Below are 26,034 nucleotides of genomic sequence, written 5' to 3'. Positions count from 1 at the left end.
CGAATAACTTCAAATGAATTCTCTGCTGCTTTTTTTACATTTTATTTCCCAGAACATGCAAAAGGTCAGAGAAGGTCAAAAGCAAATGTTAAGTAATATCACTTACAATGGTATCCTTCAGCTGAGGTGAGAAAAGTGAAAGCAGTCGTTTCCCACTGGTTTTAACGTCATCACTGAGTTTTTTTTTTCCTCAAGGAACTTGTTTGCTATTATTACCAAAGCTTAATACTAGACTGAAATGGCACTTGCTTGATGAATGATGCACATTCTGACCCTTTCATCTCTAGTCGGCAGATCCAGACTTCCTTTTTCTTTCAGTAAGTACATCCCTGCCCTATTAGTTTTAATAGAGACGTTTGGTAGTTTAAAAAAATATGCTTGGAAATTAACTAAGAAATAACCGAGGCTCTAACACAGAGTTCCCAAACTTTTTTTGGCCAAAACTACTTCAAACGGACATAATACATTTTCTGTGACTTCAATCTTTGGCATTTAGAATTCTCCTCCTTATTTACCATCACGCTTCTGAGTCCATATTTAGTCAGTCTTCTTGCATTCATTTTCTTGACTTCTGTTTTTCCACTGAGTCACTTGATGTTGTCAATGTTTCGAGGAACTAGAATAATTAGATAAAGATCTAATTATAAAAAAAAAGGTTAAGGAAGAAGAATAAGAAATTAGTCCAGCATTTTTAAATTGATGAACTCCTCTGTTAATGCAGTGTGTTGTATAATAAACAATGGGCTTAAATGATTAAAGTTAATAGTGTACAGCCCCAATTTCTAAAAAGTTGAGACACTGTGCAAAATGTAAATAAAAACAAAATGCAATGATGTCATGCTAATCTGATGAGTCCATATACTATTCACAATAAAACAAAAAAAATGTTTAAACTACGAATATATACCACTTTAAAAATTCATTTTGAATTTGATGGCTGTAACAGGTCTCAAAAAAGTTGTAAGGTGGCCATGTATACCACTGTTTAGTGTCCGTATACATCTGCGAACTGATGGCATCAGTCGCTGAAGTTTTTGGAGAGAAATGTTGTCCCATACTATATGTGTCTGAATAAGGATTCTAGCTGCACCATTCTGGGTGTCATTTGTTGTATTTTTTGTTTCATGATGCACCAAATGTTTTCAAAAGGTGAAAGGTCTAGACTGCAGGCAGGCCAGTTCAGTACCCGGACTCTTTTACTATGAAGTCATGCTACTGTAATAGATTCAGTATGCAGTTAGCATTGTCTTGTTGAAATATGCAAGGCGTTCCCTATCAAAGACATTTTCTGGATGTTAGCATTTATTTACCGTTCAACATTAATGGAGCCTTCCCGAATGTGTAAGCTGCCTATTCCACAGTCTAAGTGCTGATAACAAGCCAAATAGTCCCTCTCCTCTTTAGTCCAGAGGTCATGGTGTCAGTGGCTTTTGTTTTATTAATTAGCCCATGCAGTAATTTCCATTACAGAATCAGGACTGCTTTAAATGCAGGATGTCTTGAAGATCACCTGCATCCAATATTAATTTTCGTCCTTGTTCTTTGCGCACAGAGATTTTTCCAGATTGTTTGAAACTTTCGATGAAATGTACTGTAAATGAATTGATATTAAACTGTTCAGCAATTTAATGTTGAGGAAGTTCATTTTGAAATTGTTCCACAATTTTTAGACACAGTCTTTCACTAATTGGTGAAGCTCTGCCCATCTTTACTTCTAAAAGGTCGGGAACCGGGAGTAAAACAAGGTGGCGTTTATTGATCTTAAATAGGCAAAACACAAGAGAGTAAGAAACGGCAATGCAGGAAACGATAAACTTAACTGAGGCGCTTCACCTTGAAGTGTAGCTAGGAGCGTAGGCAACTATAGTATGATAGTATGTTAACTGTAGATCGGACGGCGAGTGAAGGGGAAGCGGGACCTTATATAGGGGATGAGTAAATGGCGGACAGGTGTAGGTGATTAGTAGGAGGGAGAGGCTGAGCGAGAGTGTTGAGCATTGGAAGGAGGCGTGTCTGGTGGCCCTTTGACAGGTACACTGTTTATACACAATTATCTTACTGACCTGTTGTCAATTAACCTAATGTTTCTCCAACTGTTTAATGTAATAACACTTACCGGTACTTTTTCCAGACATTTGTTGCTGCATCCCAATGTGTTTAAAACGTGGTGCAGTCATCCAATTTAAAATTACCTTATTTTTATTTTCCATAAAATGGAATTATTAAAATGATTGATTTAAATTGATTAAAAATTTCCTTAGTTTATTTATATTAGGTTAAACATTTGATGTTTTTTATGTTTTCTCTGACCATCCAATCAAAGGACGTGAAAATGCCTACGGATTCTATGTGGCCTCAGAGACTCCAGCTTGCAATCTTCGTTCTTAAAACCGCAGCTCTAAGCAACTTAGATTTTGAAGGATGACAGATTTTGATGCGTGATGTGACGAATGAAATATGAAAGAATAGAAACTCATCTATAAACAGACACTACAGAAAGCAGCGCAAGAGAGAGAAACACTATAAAGAGAATAGACTACTGGGAATAATTTATTATGTATTTATGGAAAATAATTATTAAATGTAAGTCAGAATCAAATAGATTTTGAGCCAGCTGAGAAGGGCTTGCTGGCCCTAATGGCCTGCCAGTGGATGGATTTTGGAATTACGCTTTAAGGTTGAAATTTTCAAAATGACTTTTCGAAGTAGAATTGCTCAGCACTTCGTTTTTTTCTTTTTCTTCAGCTGTACTGGATCAGGCCGCTATATTGTGTTTCTGTTTTCATTTCCAAAGCAAGGATTTCTTGCTTGGTAAAATTCAAGGACCAAATCTCTTGTATCCACAGTACAACACCTGGAAAAAGAATGCTTTCATTAATCTTTGCTCCTCAGGCACATGCATCACCGATCTCGACTCCACGACACGACTCTTCTGTTGTTTCAGAAAAACTGTGTGGGCTGCTTTTCAGGTCACTGTGGCCGAGTGCTTTCTTAATTGACTCTCTGTACACTTTTGTTTAATACGCAGCCGTTAAATCGAGTGCTATAAATAGAGCGCTGCATGTAATGAGCTCATGGTTTCACTCCTGAGAGTCCCGGCAGGATGTTTCATAGCCGATGCGCCTTATCATGCTCTGTTTTGAGTGATAAATGAATTAAGATAGGCTATGTCTTTACAGTTTAGTGTGGATGTCACCGATATAAAGTAAATATTGTTACTCAGATGGTTCGAGTCACACTGGTACACGTAGAGTACAAAGCATTTGAAGTAAAGTGAGCCTGGTGCTCGTCCAAATGCGCAATAAGTGTAGCATGTGTCATTGTATTTACCCTCTTATATACTAATATACACTGGCTGTCAATGTTTTAGACACATTAGATTACACAATTAAATATACTGTATAGGTTTCACTGTCTTATAGTTTGAAGACAAATATAAATAGTGAAGTTAATGGCCATGTACATGTTGATTTCTGTACGAATTTATTTATAATTAAATTATATTTCTATATACTTTTAATGTTTTGGAATATATGGAAAAAGTATTTGAACATATTTTCCAGTCATATGCAGTTCGTCCCCAATCTGTTACCATAAAATTGGAGGCACACAACTGTACAGGACGTCTTTGGATGCGATAACATGAAATCTTCCCTTCACTTGAACTAGGAGACCAAACCTGTTCCAGCATGACATGTCCTCGTGCACAAAGCCAGCTCTATTAAGATAGGGGTTGGATTGGAAGATCTTGATTGGCTTGCTATAGATCTCTGACCTCACCCTATTGATCAGCTTTGGGATAAATTGGAATGCAGACTGCACCCCAGGGTTCCAAGATATTACACATGTTAGAGTTCATATGAATTATGCTATAACATGCTATAACAATGAATAAATACAATGAATTTCAGTTCAATTTCATATTCATATGGATATTGTCACAAAGCAGCTTTACAGAAATAAATAGATTAAGAATATACATTTAAAATTCATAAACTTGCCCCTTAAGAAGTTTTAGGTGACAGTGGTGAGAAAAAACTCCCTGATATGATCTTAGAAAGAAACCCTGAGAACAAGCAGACTGAAAAGGAAACCCATCTGCCATTTAATTGTAGTTCTATCATTAGTGACGTTATTAGCTGTTTACTGAAGGGCACTTGAGAGCAAAACTGTCCTAAGCCACTGTCATTCATTTATTTTTTTTATTGTATAGCACTTTAAACAATAGACACTGACTCAAAGGACAGAGTTAAAACGGTAATAAATGTATAAAAAAATACGTACGTTTATTGCTTATAAGTTTGTTCCTTATAATTGTAAGTTTATCCATAGTGAGCGAGTCAGTGGCGACTGTGGCAAGGAAAAACTCCCTGAGATGGCATGAGGAGGAAACTGTGAGAGGAACCAGACTCAAAAGGAAACCCATCCACATTTAAGTGTCAGAAAATGTCCATTCAATACTGCAACAAACTATTTATATTAATTACAACCCAAATCCTTTTTTTATTCTTCCTACGTTCTATAGACTTATAGCAAAGCACTGCACAACTTTATAGTGTAAAAGCAAATTGTTTCTATCAACTGTGAACCTATTTCAACTGTAAATTCCTACTAGGTGAACAGCTCCTTGGCCATGGAAATGAATATTTTGAGCTTACCATGAAATCACCTATCAATGTTCAGTCAACAGAACATATGCCATATGCGCTGCAACGAAAGTAATGATGCCTTATTTATGCTTTTGAGCTCATAACTTTGCAATTTTAAATAACATTCTACCATAACACAGCCCAATATGAGACCAATTATAATGTTCCCAGGAGGCAGCAGAAATGTGGCCTTCAACATTTTTCACTCACTTTTAAAATTCAGAGTTTGTTTGTTTTCTCCCCCCCACCGTCTTCGTTTCATTTCATTTCCCAATGTTCTGGGCCATAAATACCTATTTATATTTACAGACCTGAGGGTTAGGTACCGATACCCCGAATACACGATCCATCAACTAATCCTCATTACCAGCTCGCTTCAAAGCCTCGAATCAGAACGTTGGATGTACATGTGAGTAATTTCATGGATGAACTGAAACTGCAGAACAACAGCAAGCATAATACATTACTGCACATTCCACCTGTTGCTTAATGAGAAAACCCTGGACTTGAGATTTTGTTTTGATTTTTGTTCTGCTGATTGTATCTACAGTGTGCTTTGGCAAAGTATCGCTCCCTCTTTCTTTCGCCTTTTCCTTTTTTTTTTTTTATCTTTTCTTTTCCATAGCTGATAAATGATGCGAGACTTTTTTCGGCGTAAACAAAGGCGATTTTGGAACGTCAACTAGATTCAATGCGCATATATCAGGTATCAACTCCAAACATTTATAAATGTTAGAAAATGAGATCAAAAGGAACCACGCGAGGATTTTCACCTGCGGTCCACCGATGACGTTTGCCGAGCTCGAACGAGAACTTAAAAAGATCTCGTCGTCCCAAACAGCTCGTTGAAATTTATACCAATGACTTTATCTCCCGTCTTGGTTTCAACAGCTTGTATCACACATACTCCATTCAGACTAGATGTAGTTTTGTTTCTCCATAACCCTGGAGATCAAGTGATCCTTTTTTTTGCCTGCCTCACTAAACAATTTTAAACACATGGGTGCAATCTCTCACCCAGAGTCACCGAAAAAACCAGCATGGACTTCACACAAAGGAGCCCAGAGCAGAATCGGCCTTTGCCAGGCAGTAAAGGGTTTTCATGGCAGGTGTTGGTTTGAATGGACGAGCCAAAGATTGTTTTGTCACAGCCTCCTTTTGTTAGCACTATTTCCCTTTTCACGATAGGATCAGGTAACAATTTAGTTTGAAATGGCAATAAAACAAAGTGGGGGAAAAAAAAAGGCAAATTATATTAGTTCCATGTGGGAGCCTTATCACAGTTAAAATATAAATATTCAAGATCTTTTGAGGTCTACCCAGCTGTATTGTCTGCATGTTCATTGGTGAACATTACTGCATAATGGAATTAATCAAATCCGGCCGTTTTTTTTATACAATCTTGAAAAATAAAATAAAATATGACACTGCCTTCAAAAAGAAAGACCTCAAAATATACTGACTATAATGGACAAAGGTTTGTGGACACCTGATCATCAGATTCATATCCTTAATCCATGAGCCATATATTCTTTCCTGTTCTAAGAAGGATTTCCACCTGATTTTGTAATGTTACTATTAGATTGTGTGATACAAGAGCACAAGGAGGTGGTTGTCATAACATTGGATTTTGCCTCATAAGTTTTTAATTGTGAATTTAAATCCCAGCATCACCAAGCTCCACTGCTGGGCCATTTAAACCCCTCAATTTTAATTCTCTGAATTATATCATCCATTTAAACAATGGCTGTAAAGTATTGTTGAGATGAGAAGGTTCTGATGTTGAGAATCCTGAGTGTGCTACACTGACTCAGGACTACAGTTTGCATTTGATCACCATCACTGCACACCTCAACATCATTTAGTTGTAATACATGGACATTCGGTGCCACCCAGCTGAGGATGGGTTACCTCTTGAGTTAGGTTCCTCTCGAGGTTTCTTCCTTATGCAAAAAAAAAAAAATCTTATTCATTCTTTCTTTTCTTTTCTTTTCTTTTCTTGAGCTATTTTATGAGTTGCTCAGTAGCTCCTGGTTCCACAACATCAACCGATTGCATAAGACTGTAAAAAGGACAATACTCATAATTACATTCCAGTACTCATGGAAGTTCTCACTCTCCAGTTTTTGTATTGTTTGAAGATTTATAATCACACCCTTGATATCCAAATGATGATGGGTTTCCTTTTTGAGTTTGGTTCCTCTCAAGGTTTCTTCCTCATTTATCTAGGAAGTTTTTCCTTGCTACAGTCACGCCAGTCTCCCCAGGCTACTCATCAGGGATAAATACACACAATTCACTTTAATTCTTAAGTTCTGTAAAGCTGCTGTGAGACAATATCCATTGTGAAAAGTGCTATACAACTAAAAACGAATGAATTGAATGAAATTCATCCCAAAAATTTTCACAGGATCGGTTTCTGTAAAGAGAAAGCTTAATGTTACAACATATGAAGATATCCTCCATCTTTTAGTGTCGGTTTGATGGTCCTACTTTTAGTGTAGGTGATGGCAGCAGAGTTCCTCCAGCAGACAGAAACCATCTATTTAAGCTTATTGTTCTTATCCAGAGCAATTAATGTGGCCTTCATCATTCTGTACATTCAGAATCCCCACCTTGGTTTACAGTTGCTTAACAACCTCATCCCACTGACGATAATGCGAACAAATAATTGAGCTCTGCAGGTCTGAAATCTGCTTGGAAAAACTGCAAATCACTCGAAAGTCAGGGGCATTTAGTTCTGATCTGAAACACATGTTTGCTGTGCGATGAACTGAATCGGAATCGAAACAGAATTTGAATTAGATGAAAGGGCTAAAACGAAATGCCATGCGCGTGGAATCAGTCAAAGAATTATCTCATTTTACAGGCAGGTGCATGTTTGCAGCAAAAAATGACACAATGTCACACAAATGCAGGCATGAATGAATGGTGGTCTCTGTTGTGTGAATGATGCCATCATGTGGACTCTTTAAACACCATCAGGTAACAAATACTTCTCACGCTTAGTGTAGCACTTGTAAAATCACAACAAATCACTAATTTACCTCAGATCAGTAGGCTGGGGTTTGTATGGACTGTCACAATATAACCCTATTGAGAGCCCTGTCGAATTCTCGATTCTGATTGGTCGAAAGGTGTTGATTAAAACAGCAGCCCTTTCAATTGTTTTGTCCATAAGGCAAATCATAGATTTGCATTCATTTGAATAACAATTTGGTGAAATGCTCATCATAAACAGTGGATTTCATTTTGTAATTGTCAGTGTGGTACAGTTTTCAGTGAGGATTGGTTCATATTGAAGTTTCGGAAGGCGTCTCCAGTGTCAGGTAACAGTCAGAGGTGAAGCTGTTTTGTGACATGGGGGAAATCTTTCTGAGGGGCGTTGTGGGTCAATCAGAACATACAGATTTTCATTGTTTACATTTTCATGAATCACTGGTTCAACTGCATATCCACAAACAAGGTAAATAAATATATCATAAATGAAGGCCTTTAAATTCAATCCTGGTTTTACTGAGAATGTACAGATTTTCAAGTCAAGTCAAGAAGCTTTTATTGTCATTTCTACCGTATATTGCTGACCCAGTACACAGTGAAATGAGACATTGTTCTTCCAGAACCCTGGTGCTACATTTAACAACATAGAGCTACATCACACAACATAAAGCTACATAACAGAACACTGAGCAAGGACTAAAGTAAATCAAATTTTCTATCATTTCTATAGATTATAGATTATAAAGGATTTTCTGAACTTTTAGACCATTTGTAATGTCTTTTACTCCTATTGTTTTATTTTTTTAAACTATATCAACACACCAATTCAAAGTCAAATTGTGTATGTAGGCCAGTAGGACGAGAGCCGAGCCACTTTTCTTCACAATACAAGAAAAGAAGTTCCTTCAATTACCAGACAGTTTACATAACATGAACCGAGCAAGACTGTGACTGCGAAGGGCCTTATCTTCAATTTACGTTGAGGCTTTAGAGTTTTGGCAACAGCACAAACTACATGGTCAAAGTCTTGACCGATTAGGCTCATTTGCAGAGATAAAAATAATATATATAAAAAAAAAAACCTGAATGAAAAGAACATTGAGGCTTGTATTCATTCTTCTCCTTAGTTCCTTTCACCCAAGCACCACACATGACATCATGGAAAACTGAGGCAGCTTTTAAAGTGAAGTGGGAAATGTTGTATTTCTCACAGTGTTAGGTCGAGAGTCAGGAGAGCCTTCACTCTAGAAGTACAATTCGCATCACCGGATTCCACAAATACCTTCAACCTCATAAAAACCTTGTGATTTGAGTGGCATTTAGGTGGAGTCGATTTTAAATTCATGATAGACTGAGACTTTAGCATGGATTACTTTATCAGATGGTTCTAATAAAATACCATTAAAACCATTTTTTTATTTGGGCTACTCACCTAGTTTGTATGTCTGGAAAATATAGTTAATTTAAAAAAATAAATAAATAAAAACAAGAGTAATTTTAGTCTGCTACAGAAAAACAATCACAAGATTTTAATCATCTGAATACAGACTAAAGCTCGAAATCTCATCTCTTTGGAACACTATTTGTTCTTAAAGGAAAGCAAGTATTACCAGTCATTGCCCTTACACGTGTGTGTAAAACAGCTTTGATAAGCTACTAGTTTTCTGGTGAACTATTAAAGCAACGCTAAGTGCTTTTAGTCGTTCTTGCTAACTCTTGCTAACTCCAGCCAAACATCCACTAAAAGAATCCAATTCCTTGCTGCTATTCAAAGCCATTCGTCCAAACCTCACTCCGAAACACTTTTCTCCCGAATCCCGACCCTAAAGACATGCTCGCACACAACAAATTGGTAAGAAACGATGGAAAAACAGCAGCAGTGGGCTTGTTCCAACCAAGTTATTAGACGCATAATTCCAGATTGAGAACCTTAGCAGTCCTCTACACTGATTGTGGAAATTAGTTCAGTGTGCAGCTGCTTGGTTGGAAAAATCTGGCTAATTATGCAAACTGTATAGTGTATTTATGGGCTATATTTCAAGCAAACCAAGTGTTGTTTACGAACAAAAGTATTAGGACACCTGACTTTTCCAGACAGATGTGGTTCTTCCCCAAACTGCTAACACAAATTCAAAGGGACACAAATATCATGTAAAGGTAATAGAGGTTTTTTTACTTAAACTAAGAAACCCAAACCTGCTACCGCATGACAATGCCCATGTGCACAAAGTCAGCTCCATAAAGATATGCTTTACATGGGTTGGCATGGAAGATCTCGAGTGGCCCGCTCTAGAGATCAGACCTCAACCCTACTGAACAACTTTGGGATGAATGGAACGCACCCCAGGCCTCCTCACCTCACTACATTAGTACTTGACTTCACAAACACCCTTGTTGCTGAATGAGCAACCGTCTCCACAAGCGCACTCCAAAATCTAGTGAAACATCAGACGATGTTATCAAGGGTACAGCTTTCGTGCATTTAGACCTTTATTAAAACGAATTCAAATGCTGTAAATGCTAAGAAAAAATACAACACACTCCTTCCCAGGTGCAACTTACATTACTAAAGGTACCAAAATTGATAGTACATTGATAGTACTACCCGAGCAATGAGGGAAAGTTAACCCTTAAGTTTTACCCTTATTTCTGTACAAATCTTTCCTGTAGAGATTTATCTATCAGCAGAAGCACTGTAGAAAACTAATAGAAATCTGTCCTGCATTGAAACTGAAAAAGATGAGCTTTTTTCAATCTGTTGTGAGATACTAGCGCCTCTACTCACCATTGTTGTTCTGAGCTTGAACCGACGCTTTGGGCCCGACCTGCCTGGTGGAATTACCCACGCTTGTTGAGCTCTTCTCTGCACTGGGGTTGGGATTCAAAATGCTTTTGGACCCTCGTTCAGCACCAGAGTTCTGGCTTCCTGTGTTCCTTGAGCCCCTCTCAGTATTAGTGTTGCAGTTGCTGCCCATGTGCTTGGAACCCCTTTGAGCACTGCTGTTTGACTTGCCCAGGAGCCTAGAGCTGGGATTGGTGCTGTTGTTGGGGTTTAATGTGCTCCTGGAGCTTAAAGTACTGGTTTTGCAGTTGGAAGTGTTCCTGGAGCCACACTGGGTATTGGCAATTGGGTTTCCAATGTTCCTGAAACCAGGCTCAGTGCTGGAACGGCTCTGTCCGAGCCTCGGCTCAGTGCTCTTCACGGCATTCATTGCCTTAGTCCCGTGCTCCTCTTCTCTTCAGATCACCCACAGCTTGTCCCCCTGCCAAAACACACTTGTCAGCATAGTCGCAAAAGCAGCAGTGTGTCATTTCACATTTGCTTGATGACAGCATGACAGTAAATCATACCTGATGTACAGTATTTTCCACTGAATCAACATTAAATCGATGTCAGATTAAGGCTAAACCTTAAAACTCTTGTACATAGACCTTCATTTCCAAGCGCATCGGAGAACATGGCTTAGCTATAGGCGAGCGCTTTGTTGATTTTGATTAAAATCCACTTAAGCCGGAAGACATTCAGCAGCAACTAGAGTGTCTCTGTTTATTTATGAAGCATAAGCTCACTTCGAGTCCACAAACGTTTCGCCCCACTAGTGCACCAGCCAATTTATTAATTTACAAAATGTACAGAGTACAGACCTTGCTAAAGGCCTCCTCTTTTGGATAGAACCCCTTACACACACACACACACACACACACACACACACACACACACACACACGCACAAACACAGGATTCAGTAGCTTTGAGAGCCCCCTCAATGTGTCCCGGTGAAAAACGAGGCCCTCTCTCTGTCTCTCTTGGTCTTTCTCTTCCACAAGCCAAGAACTCTGCATGTATAGTAGATCATCTACAGAATCGAACAGCACGAGGCATTACAAACAGACGCCTCTGTTTTCTTTAATATGCTGTATTTTGGAAGCCATTTACATGACTGAAAATCATTCATTCACCCCGACAAAAATGGCGCAGACTGTAAATATATTCATGCAAGCAAAGTGAATTTATGGCACATCCGGGAAGCTCAATTCACTTCAATTCATTTTTAACAATGAACATAATCTCAAAGCAGCTTTACACAGATAATGTGGTGATAAAAATGACTAAGATGTTCTTTATAAGTGTAAGTTTGTCTCTGATAAGCAAACCGGTGGTGACTGTGGCAAGGAAAAATTCCCAGAAGCTCAGTAACCTAATGATAATGTAGAAGATAGGGATTCTGGTGAATAATGGAAGAATCAAACTAGAAACTAATTTCAATGAATGTATGTATCCGCATAAGCAGCGTTCTTTCACCATCCAGTATGTTTTCCATCTAAGTCAATATTTTCGGATTATTACCACAGGAACAATTGAAATAAGTACTATATGTATGCTGAGTGTATACTTTAATTACACTTATAATAAAATGAATGTAAACACTAAGCCGTGGAGATATGTTCAATCTGGCAATAGTGCGATAAGGACAAGACAAAGGCACACCTTTGGTATGAATTTGAATGTTGATAACACCTCACCCTACATTAGTACCTGACTTTACAAACACCCTGATTGTTAGAAGAGCACAAATCACAACAAGCACTTATTCGATTAGATTAGATTGCATTAGATTTAACTTTATTGTGATTGTGCAAAGTGCATGTACAGAGGCAATGAAATGCAGTTAGCATCTAACCAGAAGTGCATAAATGACTTATTTACAATAAATAGCAATATGGTAAATGAGGGTATGGGGCCATATATACAAGGGTGAGAGTAATTAATGTACAGAAGGTGCAGTAAATAATAAGATATGGCCAGGGGTCGACGAAGCAATTTTGAGACACAAGTTAAAATATTAGTTCAGTAAAAGTGCTTCCTTTGCACTTTTACTTGAGTAAAAGTACAAAACTTTTTGCGGTGAAATTGACTTAATTATTCAAAGTACTATGATTTTTTATGGCTATAATGGTCCTATTATTATTTTTCTCTACAAAGACTCTAATGTTACTCTCAGCACACCAATATATTACTAGAATGATATTGATAAACCAAACACTGATTGCTATTTATTCAAACTATCATGAGCCCTAAACTTTCTTTTCAACTATTTAAAAAATAATTGTGTAAATTAAGCCACTGTTGTTGTGACGAGTTCGAGTCAGGAGTTTCTTCCATCATTTATTCCTCTCTAAATCTTCTGCTTGCTGTTGAACTGATGCCGAACTGTATGCTAATGCTAATTAGATGCCACAGAGTGGCAGGTTTTGAACTTGTTTTGATTAAAAATTTGATTGGCAGCATCCTGAGTGCTTGACCAGTTAGGTATTTATACACTCATAAATGAAAACAAAATCGACTGATTTTACTAAATGTATTGGCTAAAAAGATAAAGAGCTATTTGACTTTGAAATGTAGTGAAGTTAAAGTAAAAGTCTCTCCCAATGTAAATACTTGAGTAAAGCACAGATTAGGGCTGTAAAGATTCCTCGAGTAACTTCAGTAATTCGAGTTAAAAACATTTATTTGTCTCGATGCTTCATTTAGCCACACACGAAACATTGTGTTTCCCACAGACCATTATTACTGATGATTTTCTCTCTCTTATTTAGTATTGCTCTTTAATAAAGAAAAAAACAAATGACATTTGCTTTGTCAAGATGTCAAGAAGATAACATGCCCAAATAACATTATATATATATATCTCAGAAAAGTAAGTACACCTCTCACATTTCAGCAACCGTTTTAGTTTTTCTTCTCAAGGGACAACACTATAGAAATGAAACTTGGATATATTTTAGAGTACTCAATGTGCAGCAGACCTCCACTTCTGCAATGTTTATCTGTCTGTTTTTTTTAAGTTGAGCTTCTGTACTTGACACACAGCACGAGAACTTCTTTGATGGACCCTTGCAAGGCCTGTTCTGAGGGAACCTGTCTTTAAAAAACTCTGTATAACCCTGGCCACTGTACTGTAACTCAGTTTCAGGGTGTTACCAATCTTCAGATAGCCTCTGCATCTTTGTGTGGGGAAAACATTTTTAATTCTCAAATCCTCAGAGAGGATGTTATACATCCAGTGGTCAGTATGAGAGAATTGTCCCCAAAGCACCACATTTTAACTGCTTTAATACAAGATACACAATTTTGTATGGTCCTTTGAAGCAGACAAAAACATAAACATGATGAATAGGACATGTGGCTTTGAATGGTTACATGACATACAGCTGTTATCACTGAGGGGGTACTCACTTTGTTTACCAGGTTTATTAAAATTTTTCCAGAAGACAAATCTATACTGCTACACAATCTGCTTATCGACTACTCTAAAAGTTCCATTTCTATAGTATTGTCCCTTCAGAAGATATACTACAATAGTTGCTGAAATGTGACGGGTGTACTCACTTTTGGGCGATCCTGTATATGAATGTCTGTATGAATTTATTAGATTAGATTCAGCTTTATTGTGCAATGCCTTGAATGAAATGAAATGATAGTATACTATATATATACTGTATAATATATAGTATACTATATATTATACAGTATATACAAAATAAATATGGGTTGAATATACAGTACTGCAAAGATAAACATAACTAATGGTTGGTGCCAAGATGCATAGTGGATGAAGCAGTGCAATATAGACAGAAAGTGACAGTACAGTACAGCTGTTCAGCTGTTCAGTGCAGTAACAGCCACAGGATAAAAGCTATTTTTAATATCTGTTCATACCTTCAGGCTTTGAGGCACCTGAATGCCTCTTGCCCTTTGCAGACAGCATCTCATCCACTGATCATTCCACTGATCACAGACCAGTAATAAAACAACCCAGTATAGGTACAGTAAACTAATTTTTGTTCCATGGAGGCCCCTGCCACTATAGAGACAACAAGATTAGAATCAGATGACAAACCTTGTCTTTTTGTTTCTGGAACGAGTCTTTAATGAGGCCTTAACTGATGGGCAGGACTTGAAAAAAAAAACCTTTCTCAGATGGAATCCTGGCAATTTATATTCTAGCAACAAGTTAGGACTTTGTCGATTAAGCGTACCAGATGAATGGCAAAGCGTGGAACATGTCAGATCTGTGGGCTAAGACATGATGCCATTCCGATTACTTGCAGCAGAGGAGGCATCTTCAAAGCCTGGATAGATAACATCAATATAATATGCGCTCGTGCACATAATTTGCGATTTAGGATGGAACGGTTCAATGGAATTCATGAGTAAGCTTATTACAGTATCCATAATGTCATCACTGTAGATTGTGGTCGGGAAAAAAAAAAAAAAACGCAGATCTCAACTTGTGGCTTTTGTTTGAGCGAGCAACTGATTTAATCACGCTTCAACTTTCCAGGGTGGTCTGCTCCAGAACGGAATAGTAAAAAGTAATTAGGTTTACAACAAAGCCGCTCCAAGCGGCCGTTGTCAGCAGGAGGCCGCTTTCATTGATAAATTATTTCGGTGGGCAGGCTCATGTGCTGTGTTTTCTTTCCTCCTGTCAGTTTTAATCATCTTTCCTTTCTCTCACTTTGCACATTTTTTTCCTTTTCTCCCCTCTTGGTCTTGCTGACCACCAGTTGAGTTGAGCCATGGCCAAAGTTATGGGAGGTTTTCATTGCTTTCCTTATTTATGTTGGGGTTATTCCAGGACTTCCAGGATAACTTACACTACTAACAAGGAATTAACACCAGGAACTTTTCACCAATTATTACAAAGCCATCCTGAACTGCCACCCACAGCAGCAACAATTTTTTATATGGTCATGGTGCATACAAAAAAAAAATGATGCCATGTCTTAAACATGAAGAACATTTAGTTTGAAAGAAACGTCTCCGGGAAAAAACAAAGGAGCGGGTTGAACCGAGCTCGACGACAGGTGATAATCAAGCGGAATGTAAACGTGAAAATTTGCTCGGCGACGTCTTTAACAAATGAGGTGCAAATGCACTAATCAAAGGTTTTTACGAAGAGCAGAGGTGAAATGTAAAAGCACGCCGGCGATGGTTTGTGCGATAAGTTCCAACAGTCATGCATCACCGTGTTTTAGCATCTAACATACAGTAAATAGACCCCCGCGTGAGCAAAAAAGGTGCCGGCAGTACAAAACAGCGCACGTCGCTCCACGACAAGCTGTTATTCAAATGACATTTATTTAAATCGAAAAATAGGATTTGGCAAGATTTAAAGCTTTTGCCATTCTATAATAAACAATGGCATGGCTATATTGAAAATATTTACTTAATTCTCTAAAGTGACTTATGGCAACATTGGCTACTAAACAGAATGTCATGAGTGTTATGGCGTCAGGTGCCATAGACTGTATAAATATTCCCTGTACACTTGTTTATAAGAAAACCCCATCTGGTTTTGGCGAGCAGAGGCAGACATAGCGGTGACCCCAGGTTTTTCTAATGGAAAATATAACACAAGTGTTTGCTAAGCTGGGGCTAAGCCGAGAGAACTACAGCAGTCAACTGTCAAGTGACAGACAAGACAACGTTGTAAAAGACTACAGGCTTCAGATTTAAAGGTCAGCATTTTTTTTATGCGTTGTAAATAGCATGTTGATACCTGCAACTTTTTAACTATGGTTCCTTGCATAACCGAGCTGGACTTGATGCACCTGATATCCATGGCTGTATCTATGATTGGGGTATATTTGGAAAAATAAAAGGAATGAAATAAAAATTTAATTTTTAAAATCGATTTTGTTTTTTTTTCAGAAAAAAATAATTGAAGGAAAATTTTATATATATAATACGTTTGTTGACAGCGGAACATCCCATTCAACTCTTCAGGGGAAGACGTTCCACTAGATTTTGAAGAGTCATAGAGATTTGTGCTTATTCAGCCACAAGTGTGTTTGTAAATTCAGATACAGATGTAGGTGAGGTAAGGAGGCCTGGGGTGCAGGCAGCGTTCCACTTTATCCCAAATGTGTTCAGTTGGGTTGAGTTCGGAGCTCAATAGCAGGCCACTTAAGATCTACCACACACTTCCAACCCATAATATGTATATGTAACATTGTATGGACAAATGTATTGGGACACCTGAATTTTCCAGCCATATGTAATTATATGTAGGCTATAAGAAGTTCAGTAACACCCTGAAACTCAGTTACAGTACAGTGGAAAGGGTCATACAGAGGTTTTCCAGGACGGTTCCATTTGGAACAGGCCTCACAAGGGTCGATCAAAGAGTCATGAGTGCTGCCTGCATTGCTTTAAAGGTTGCAGAAGCAGAAGGTCTGCTTGTCAGTGCTCAGACCATATGCCACACTGCAAGAAGTCAGATTGCATATCCATCATCCCAAAAGGAAGCCTTGTTTTAAGCTGGCTCACAAGAAATCTGGCTCAGATGGTGTCCAGCTTGTGTGGTGACACCCTGGTGAGAAGTCCAAGTATGTCTCCAGATCAAAACCCTATTGCGCACCTATGGGGTATCCTCAAGGGGAAGGTGGAGAAATGTCATGTGCTTAACATCCAGCAGCTCTATGATGTCATTATGGAGAAGTGGAAGAGAATCCCAGCAACAACCTGCGCAGCTCTGGTGAATTCCATACTGAGAAGGCAGTGCTGGATAAACAGTGGTGCTCACACAAAATATTGTCACTTTGGACACAGTTTTGACATGTTTACTAAGGGCATACTCACTTTTGTTGCCAGCTATTTTAAAAATAATGGCTGTATGTTGAATTATTTTCAAAAGAGAGTAAACCTGTACTGCTGTACAAACTGCACATCACGCTTACAATCTAATCTAACTTTAATATACAGACATATTTTCACTATTGGCAACACCATCTGCTATTCCAAATCTCATCACTTTACCCAATACCATCATCTGTCATACTTCTAACCTTCTGCACCACACGCAGACGCTTTTTTTTAGGACATGTACCCTATTTATAATTAATATGATTTCGTTTGCTGAGCTTCTATCAGCCGTGGATGACGAATGCAGACAGATTAAAGCTGATGTGTGGAAGATTAGTTATGTAAACGGATGTCTAATAGATGATTGGATATGCGTCTAAACAAATACAAAGAAAAAGGCAGGGAGGGTGTTCCATGTTCATGAATTTGTTTAATAACTTTTGATGATTGTTTGATTTTTGGACTTTTGTTTAATCACACTTTCAAAGTTTGGGCTGAAAAAGCATAAGGCATTCTTCATTTCTTGACACCCTGATAAACCCCAAACAAATGAAACACCAAACTAAAGCAAACCAAAGCAAAGTGCATCCAACCAAAACAACCCACACCACATCAAACCACATTACACCAACCTAAACAATGCCAAACCAAACTCTCCAGAGTCCCATTAGAAAATTAATTATTCAGCAGTGCAAGCAGCCATTCACCGAAACTGAGGTGATTGTAAAGGATAAGTGACTTGATCCTATTTTATGAATTCTTTTAATACTAGTGTTGTATTAAGATGATCAGAAGTTAAAGAGGCTAAGAGAAAGCTAAAGAGAAAATTTTCTAACCCTAACCCTAACCCTTTTCTGCTATTCATTGTACAAACAAAACAGCGTTCTCTCTCTCAGTCATATATCTTGGGTGGATCAGTCAAAAAGTTAAACAAACTCAAGGGGAAAAATGTCAACATTCACTTGTTCCTTTAGAAAAACCTAGGAAGGTTAAAACATGAGGTAACAGTTGAAGTACAGTTTATATGACAATATATTTTGTCACAAACGTCCTATTTTAACCTATTCAATATTAAGTATGATGGCTTTCTTTCAAAAATACTGGTACCAGTATTGGACAAAAGTTGTTTTCTCGTGATCACGAATTAATTTTCTCATGATTTTGACACGTTTTCTTGACATACCAAAAGTTGATTTCTCGCTATTACAACTTAATTTTCCCGTGATCTCAACATAAACATTGTTTTTTTTCTGATCAGTGCTTATTTTTTCAGTGTATTCGACATATGAGACTGTATTAGAGCAGGGTTCATCAACATGGTGCCCGCAAGGACCACATGAGTAGCCCGCGGGCCTTTTCTAAAAATAGCTGTTTCCTACTTTGTTAAATCATTGTTGATAATTATTGTGAGACATCATTAACATGATCAGTGTCTTCACATAGATGAATATCATTAGTTATTAATAATAACATATAATAAAAGGTAAATTGAGCAAATTTGTTATTTCAGATCCAACTGACAACTGTGTGTATCAAACTGGTAGCACTTCACATTAATGGGTACCCAAAAAGTAGCTTTCAGTTTCAAAAAAGTTGGTGACCCCTGTTCTAGAGGCATCATTGCAGCATCATGGATGACCGAATTCGCTTTTACTTTGATCAGGGACTCGCACCAACTAGAGATAAAGTCCAAATTTGCTGCAGGAAATTATTAACTTTAGCATAGAGTTTTAGACGTTAACCTGTTTTCCATGATATCCACCAAAAACATTTACAAGGCGCAAGATTCTCTTGCGATACAATGAGAAGACGGGTTTTTACGTTGTGATCACTAGAAAACTAAGTCGTGATAATGAGAAAACATCTGTAATGCCAAGGTCACAAGAAAATTAAGTCATGATAATATGAAAACTAATTTTATAGCAAGTAAATTATTATCATGATCACAAAAAACAAGATTGAAAAAAAAATAATTACAAAGCATGGCCTCTTAGGACTTCCGTAACATTTTTATAACCAACTACTAAAAGTACTTGATAAGAAAATATGTGATATCACAAGGCCCTAGTAATACCAAGGTTATATTTTATAGGTTAAAATCTCCTTTTATCTTTTTTTTAATAACAGATACATAATGCATACAAAATGCATTGAGAACACACCTTTATTTTTATTCTCTATTAAATTCAGTAACTATATAAATCCATTCAAAGTGAACTGACCTGACTGTAAGCATCATAAACTGCCAAGCGTTCCAGTTTTCTTCTTTGATTGACGTCATGCGGACATTACAGTCCTCTTTAGCCAACACACATTTAAAAACACAGCTGAACTACTTGTGCAGGAGGAAAATATTTAACACTATTTAATAATCAGCACCCACATCCTTTGGAAAGAGTCATTGAACTTGGACACTTCCTCGATTCTTGGTTCGGAAAGAAAGAAAAAAAGAATGAAGAAAATTTTGAGTCTACTTGTGCTTACTTTCGTCAGAAAAATAGCTCCAGTTCCCCAGATTTGAAAGAAAAAAAAAACAGCAGAGCAGAGATGCCAAGAAAGATTTGAATATTAGCTGAAAGAAGAATCAGGGAGTTTCAAGCAGCTCACCAGATCCAGGGGTCCAAATCCAAAAAGACATCAAGTTTGAATGCTCTGTGCTGTAGCCAGTCTGTAGATATTAATGTTGGTGATTCACAAAGGATGGATTGATGGTGAGTGAGCCAGCAGGTCTGCCTTTTGAAGATATATGAAGACGTCAATACAAGGTTTCATTTTCAGCATTGGATTATTTGATCTTAATAAATGTATGAATGCAGGGTATTTGGGGACTTTTGTGGACCCTGGTGGCTCAGTGCCTCCAATGGATGTCTGATAAACAGTAATGGCAGGTAATGAAGTACAAATACTTTGTTACTGTACTGTAGATTTTTCTGGTATCGGTACTTCATTTCACTCTTTCTTTTTCAGACAACTTTTTACTTTCGCTGATTACATTTTTTTACACAAATATCTGTACTTTCTACTTCTTACATTTGAAAAAACAGCCTAGTTACTTTATTTTTAATCTTTTTGGTGAGATGATCAATATTTTTTCTTCTCATTGAACGCGGTTTTCAGCCCATCAACCTGTTTCCTGTCAATGTGTGGCTTTTTCAACCGACCACTTGTAAATCATTTCCTGGATTTCACACACCACAGACGTTCTGATCACCTGATCATCATCTCTGCTTGTGTTCCATATGGTGGATGTTCAGCCTGGATACATTCATTCGGTAAAAAAAATTGAGATTTTTTTGCATTCAAATATTATTATAATGTGAGGTCCAGTTACCAGCGTAAAACTAAAACAGGTTGTAGTAAAGGCTACTTTTAACTTAAGACATGTCAGACCCAAATTTCTTTACTTTAACTTGAGTAAAAAGTCAGTTTTTTCTAAAGTCTTTTAAAACACGAGTGAAGGATGTGTGTACTTTTGCAATCTCTGCTGATAAATACATTTATGGCATTTCGGCAGATGCCCTTATTCAGAGCAACTCACGTTTATCTCATTCATACAACAGAGCAGATATGGGGTTAAGGGCCTTGCAGAGGGGCCTTGAAGGGGCAGCTTGGTGTAGCTGGGATTTGAACTTCTGATTTGACATTCAGGTCCAAAGTCCAATGTCTTGACCGCTAAGCTACCATCTCCTTGTAATAAACAGCAAGGTATGGAAAATTGAGATTTTTCTGTGTAATGAACATGAATAAAGTGGATTATTCACATGCATGAATACAGAGCTAGCATAACAAGCCTAACTAGCTTGAGTTGTGTGCAATAGTTTGCCCTGCATCATTCTTATTACATCATCAGTAAGATCGTATAATATAACATATTGCTCAACTCGAATCGTTTCATTACCAAACTATTTAGGGATATCAGATTTTCCGATTCCTATCCGATATCACCAGCATTCATCACTGGACCCAATGGAATGCCGAAGCGTTCCTCATTAATCAATAAAGACTTCAGTGCTAGTATAAATAGATGTAAGGACACCGAGGTCTGGACCTCAGTAGTTTTTGGAAGGTTTTGGATTTTTTTGGCACATACACTGTATACAGCGTGACCACTTTCAGGAAATAAACTGCCGCTTGTCTGTTTTAGTTAAAGCATAGACACTAAAACAGTTTATATGCACACGTTCTTATTAATTACTGTATGTAACACTTTTTTTTTTTCCCTGGAATAGAATGTTTGTTTGCTTGACAAAAAACATGATCTCAGTTCAATAATATATTAACATGTTGAAACTGGATAAAATAGATAAGTTGTTGATGGTAAGATGTTTTTTATGGTGTTTATTTTGGAAAAATGTGCAAGGTTAAAATAAGAACTAGCCTACTTTATATGGACAAAAGTATCGGGACACCTGACTTTTCCAGCCATATGTGGTTCTTTCTAAAAACTGATACCACAAAGTTGAAGGCCCACAATTGTAGAAGATGTCTTTGGATGCTTTAGCATGAAATGTTCTGTTCACTTGCAATAGAAGACTCAAATTTGTTCCAGCATCGCAATGGTTTGCATAGGTTGGAAGTTTGCAGGAAATTCTTGAGTGGCCTGCTATAGAGTTCTGACCTCAACCCCATTATACAACTGTGGGATGAAATGAAAAGATGATTGCAGCCCACCGTTTGTCTCCCCACCCTACATCAATGTTTACCAATACCCTTTGTAGCTGAATTAACCCCAAATCTCCACAAGAACACCCTGAAAATGTAGTGGAAGATCTTTCCAGAAGTGTAGAGGTCATTAAAACAGTAAATGTGAACTAAATATGGAATAAGATGTTCACAAAGCAAACAAATTTTATTGTCAGGTGTACACAATACACAGTGGGGCAAACAAGTATTTAGTCAGCCACCAATTGTGCAAGTTCTCCCACTTAAAAAGATGAGAGAGGCCTGTAATTTTCATCATAGGTACACTTCAACTATGAGAGACAAAATGCACATTGTCTGATTTTTAAAGAATTTATTTGCAAATTATGGTGGAAAATAAGTATTTGGTCATCTACAAAAAAAGCTCACAGACCTGTAACAACTTCTGTAAGAGGCTCCTCTGTCCTCCACTTGTTACCTGTATTAATGGCACCTGTTTGAACTCATTATCAGTATAAAAGACACCTGTCCACAACCTCAAACAGTCAGACTCCAAATGCCACTATGGCCAAGACCAAAGAGCTGTCAAAGGACACCAGAAACAAAATTGTAGACCTGCACCAGGCTGGGAAGACTGAATCTGCAATAGGTAAGCATCTTGGTGTGAAGAAATCAACTGTGGGAGCTTATTAGAAAATGGAAGACATACAAGATAATCTCCCTCGATCTGGGTGTGATTTTCTGGATTTGTTTTTTTTAATTTTATAGTTGAAGTTGAAGTGTACCTATGATGAAAATTACAGGCCTCTCTCATCGTTTTAAGTGGGAGAACTTGCACAATTAGTGGCTGACTAAATACTTTTTTGCCCCACTGTATGTATGGAGGTTTATGGAGGAAATTAATTATACCATACTGGGGATGAAAAATGAGCACTGGATGTGCCAGATATGAGGGGTAAAACATGATCATTTTGTAGTAGTATGTAGGCATTTCTAATGAATCTGGACTTCACAAACTCTACATTAGTTAACTCAAGTAAGCCCGGAAATCTGTGAGTCTAACATTACTAACAGTACTTCTATTTGGTTTATAAAGCAGGTTTTGTACACTTTAGCAGTGAAATCAGTAAGCTGCCCGAGAGTGCTGCCATTGTGTACATTTTGTTCTTTAGCATTTCCAGTTTCCATTTTAATCCTGAGGAAATGTCTCTCAGCACTTTACCTAAGCAGCGGGAAAAACGCAAGTGCTGAGTGTCAATTAATTCGAGCACTCAGTTCAACAAGGTTCTAAAGGCCATGCCAGCAAGCGCATCAAGCCTGGAATGTTTGTCCTCAATCTGTGCCAGTCCAATCAGTTATGCTTTTTTTTTTTTTTAACAACACTGGGAGGTGTGCTCAGTTCCTCACGCTGTGTGGTGAGATCAACATGAAATTGTGCTTGTGACCATGGCCTCAGCTACCTTGTGCTTCACATTGAGAAATATACGTCAATATACATCAATATACCGTCTCGATTTGTCCCATAAGAAATGTAAATGTCACACTACAGTGTTTTGTCCGATTTTAACCCCGAAGTGGCACAGCCGTCGTCACACGCTACCTCTGAATGTCTACCAATCATCCTGGTACACTACAGGTTCCCCTCCTTGGCCATGAATAATACTGTGTGTGTTTAACTTGGAAAATAAAGAGAAGGCTGTGTAATCTAAATACATAAGGTAATATAAATACAAAGAAACCATATAATCTCCAGCGAGGCTGGTGAGCAGCATGCGAGCGGGTGCGCGTATGTGCTTGACATTTTTCGCTGAAGCTCCCTGGTCCGGCTCTAGCTCTCTGGGCTGGCACAGGCAGTGTTTAAAAAGCTCCTGGAAAGTTTATAGTGGGTGTACTTCTCCTCAGGTTTGTGTGACAACCTTTAACGCACCATACCCGTCACAAGCAAAACACAGGGGACCTCCCTGGAATCTTTCGCATGAATTTCCATTCATGCATTTCCACACGTTTGCTAGGCTTCCGTTCCTTTCCTCTCGACACGTCGTTCATCGATTGTTGTTGTTTTTTTTTTTTTTTAAGTGTAAATCCTCTTGTAAAAACTGTATTTTGCATGTTGTGTATCATTTGATAAAAACTTTCATTTTTCAGCAGCAGTTAAGCCACAGTCCACTGATGACCACTGACTTAGAGATTCAACTCAGTTTTTTTATTTTTTTTTTATTATTATTTGGAGCAATACAATCAACACAAAGTTAAACAATACACGAGTATGCATTTTTGTAAACATTTTTATTTACGGCTATGTGCCTTGTCTTATTACAGGAAGTACTCAGGGCTGCCTCAATCTTAGCGTTAGACCAGGATTTTTGACAGAGCACACCTGCGGAGGCTTGGACAAATCCAAACACCTGCCTAAAACATTTAGGCCATTGAAGGTTTTTTTTTTTTTTTTTTTTGAGGAAGGGCTGATGGTAGGAGTTTAGACATTTGTCGGAGCCAAAGAAAAATTACACTTTGCTAGGTTTAGAGACAGCTTGATCCTTTAGATATAGTTAGTGTTCTCTAGTTTCATTCATCCCCCTCATTTATCTCCGGTAGCTGCTTAATACTGGTCAAGGTTGCAGTGAATCCGGAGCCTATTTCATGAATAAGGATTGTGCTTGTAAAGCAAGAATACCCTCTGTCTAACACACCAGTCCAATGCAGAATACCAGAGAGGCTTAGCCTATGTAATGGGAGGCTTGGTGGAAATCTTAATTTACACCATTTGGCAGAAGCCATTATCTCTACTTACTATTATCTTATTTTTACTTTAATGAGCAGATAATGGTTAAGGGCCTTGCTCAAGAGCCCAAAAATAGCTACTTGGTGGTATTGGGACTTGAACTCATGACCTTCCAATCCAAAATCCAGCATTTTGAAGAGTGAGTATCCACTTCAAGAAAAGCACATGGACAGAGCATTTGCTTTTTGACAAACTACGTGCGACGAGTTCCATCCTGATAGTGTAAAAGTGTAAATGGCTGGAAGTTTGGCATTGGTGATGCACTATGCCGTCTTCATTTCCCTCTGCAACACTCTTTTAGTCAGATGTTGAGCAGTTTCCATTCCAGATAGTGATAAATACGCAAACCATGTACTTAAGTTAAAGTAGAGATACACTGGGCAAAATATTACTCCAGTAAAAGTGCTTCCTTTAAACTTTCACTTGAGTAAAAGTACAAAAGTGTTTGCTTTCAAAGTTCTAGAATTTATTATGACTATAATGTTCCTAGGATCCTAGTAGCCACAAGACTCTTTGCTTATCAACTCAATTTATGTTACTCTCAGCACACCGATCTATTAAAAGAATATGAGTTAAATTAAGATCGATATCCATTAAAATGATCATGACCCCAAAACATTGAAACTACTTCAAAAAAATTCCACAAATAAGGCCACGGTGTTGTTGCACGTTAGTCAGGAGTTCAATCATTTCATTGCTTATAAAAAATTCTGCTTGTTGTTGAACTGATGCTGAACTGTATATTCGTACAAAGTAGATACCACAAAGCAGGGATCAAAACTTCTTTTTTGCCTTTTGGCTGCTCCCATTAGGGGTCGCCACAGCAGATCATCAGTCTCCATACTGCTCTGTCCTTTGCATCTGCCTCTCTTAAACCAACTACCTGCATGTCTTCCCTCACCACATCCATTAACCTCCTTCTTGGCTTTCCACTTTTCCTCCTTCCTGGTGGCTCCATCCTCAGCATTCTTCTACTGATATACCCCATGTTACTCCTCTGCACATGCCCGCGCATAACAAAATGGTTTCTAATCCTGTCCATTGTCGTTACTCCCAGTGAAAATCTCAACATCTTCAGCTCTGCTACCTCCAGCTCCACCTCCTGTCTTTTATTCTATGCTACTGTCTCTAATCCATACAACATCGCAGGTCTCACCAAAGTCCTATAAACTTTCCCTTTCACTCCTGCAGATACTCTTCTATCACAAATCACTTCTGCCACTCTTCTCCACACACTCCACCCTGCCTGCACTCTTCTTCACTTCTCTAACACACTTTCCATTACTTTGCACTGTTGACCCCAGGTACCTGAAC

General features: G+C 38.0%; 1 protein-coding gene across 11 annotated transcripts in view; it reads right to left on the bottom strand.

Moving 5' to 3' along the window:
* Positions 1-26,034, bottom strand: part of myocd (myocardin) — a 116,094-nt gene that overhangs the window by 32,103 nt on the left and 57,957 nt on the right. For all 11 annotated transcript variants that reach the window (XM_046854278.1, XM_046854282.1, XM_046854280.1 and 8 more), the window contains exon 3: positions 10,435-10,912. In XM_046854278.1, the coding sequence (XP_046710234.1) occupies positions 10,435-10,861 (427 nt within the window). In that variant the 5' untranslated portion in view covers positions 10,862-10,912. The remainder of the gene's footprint in view (positions 1-10,434; positions 10,913-26,034) is intronic.

The sequence above is a fragment of the Silurus meridionalis genome, chromosome 7 (genome assembly GCF_014805685.1).
Source record: "Silurus meridionalis isolate SWU-2019-XX chromosome 7, ASM1480568v1, whole genome shotgun sequence".
NCBI classification, from domain to species: Eukaryota; Metazoa; Chordata; class Actinopteri; order Siluriformes; family Siluridae; genus Silurus; species Silurus meridionalis.
Note: the sequence above shows the minus strand (reverse complement) of the source record. Positions and strands in the feature narration are given on the sequence as shown.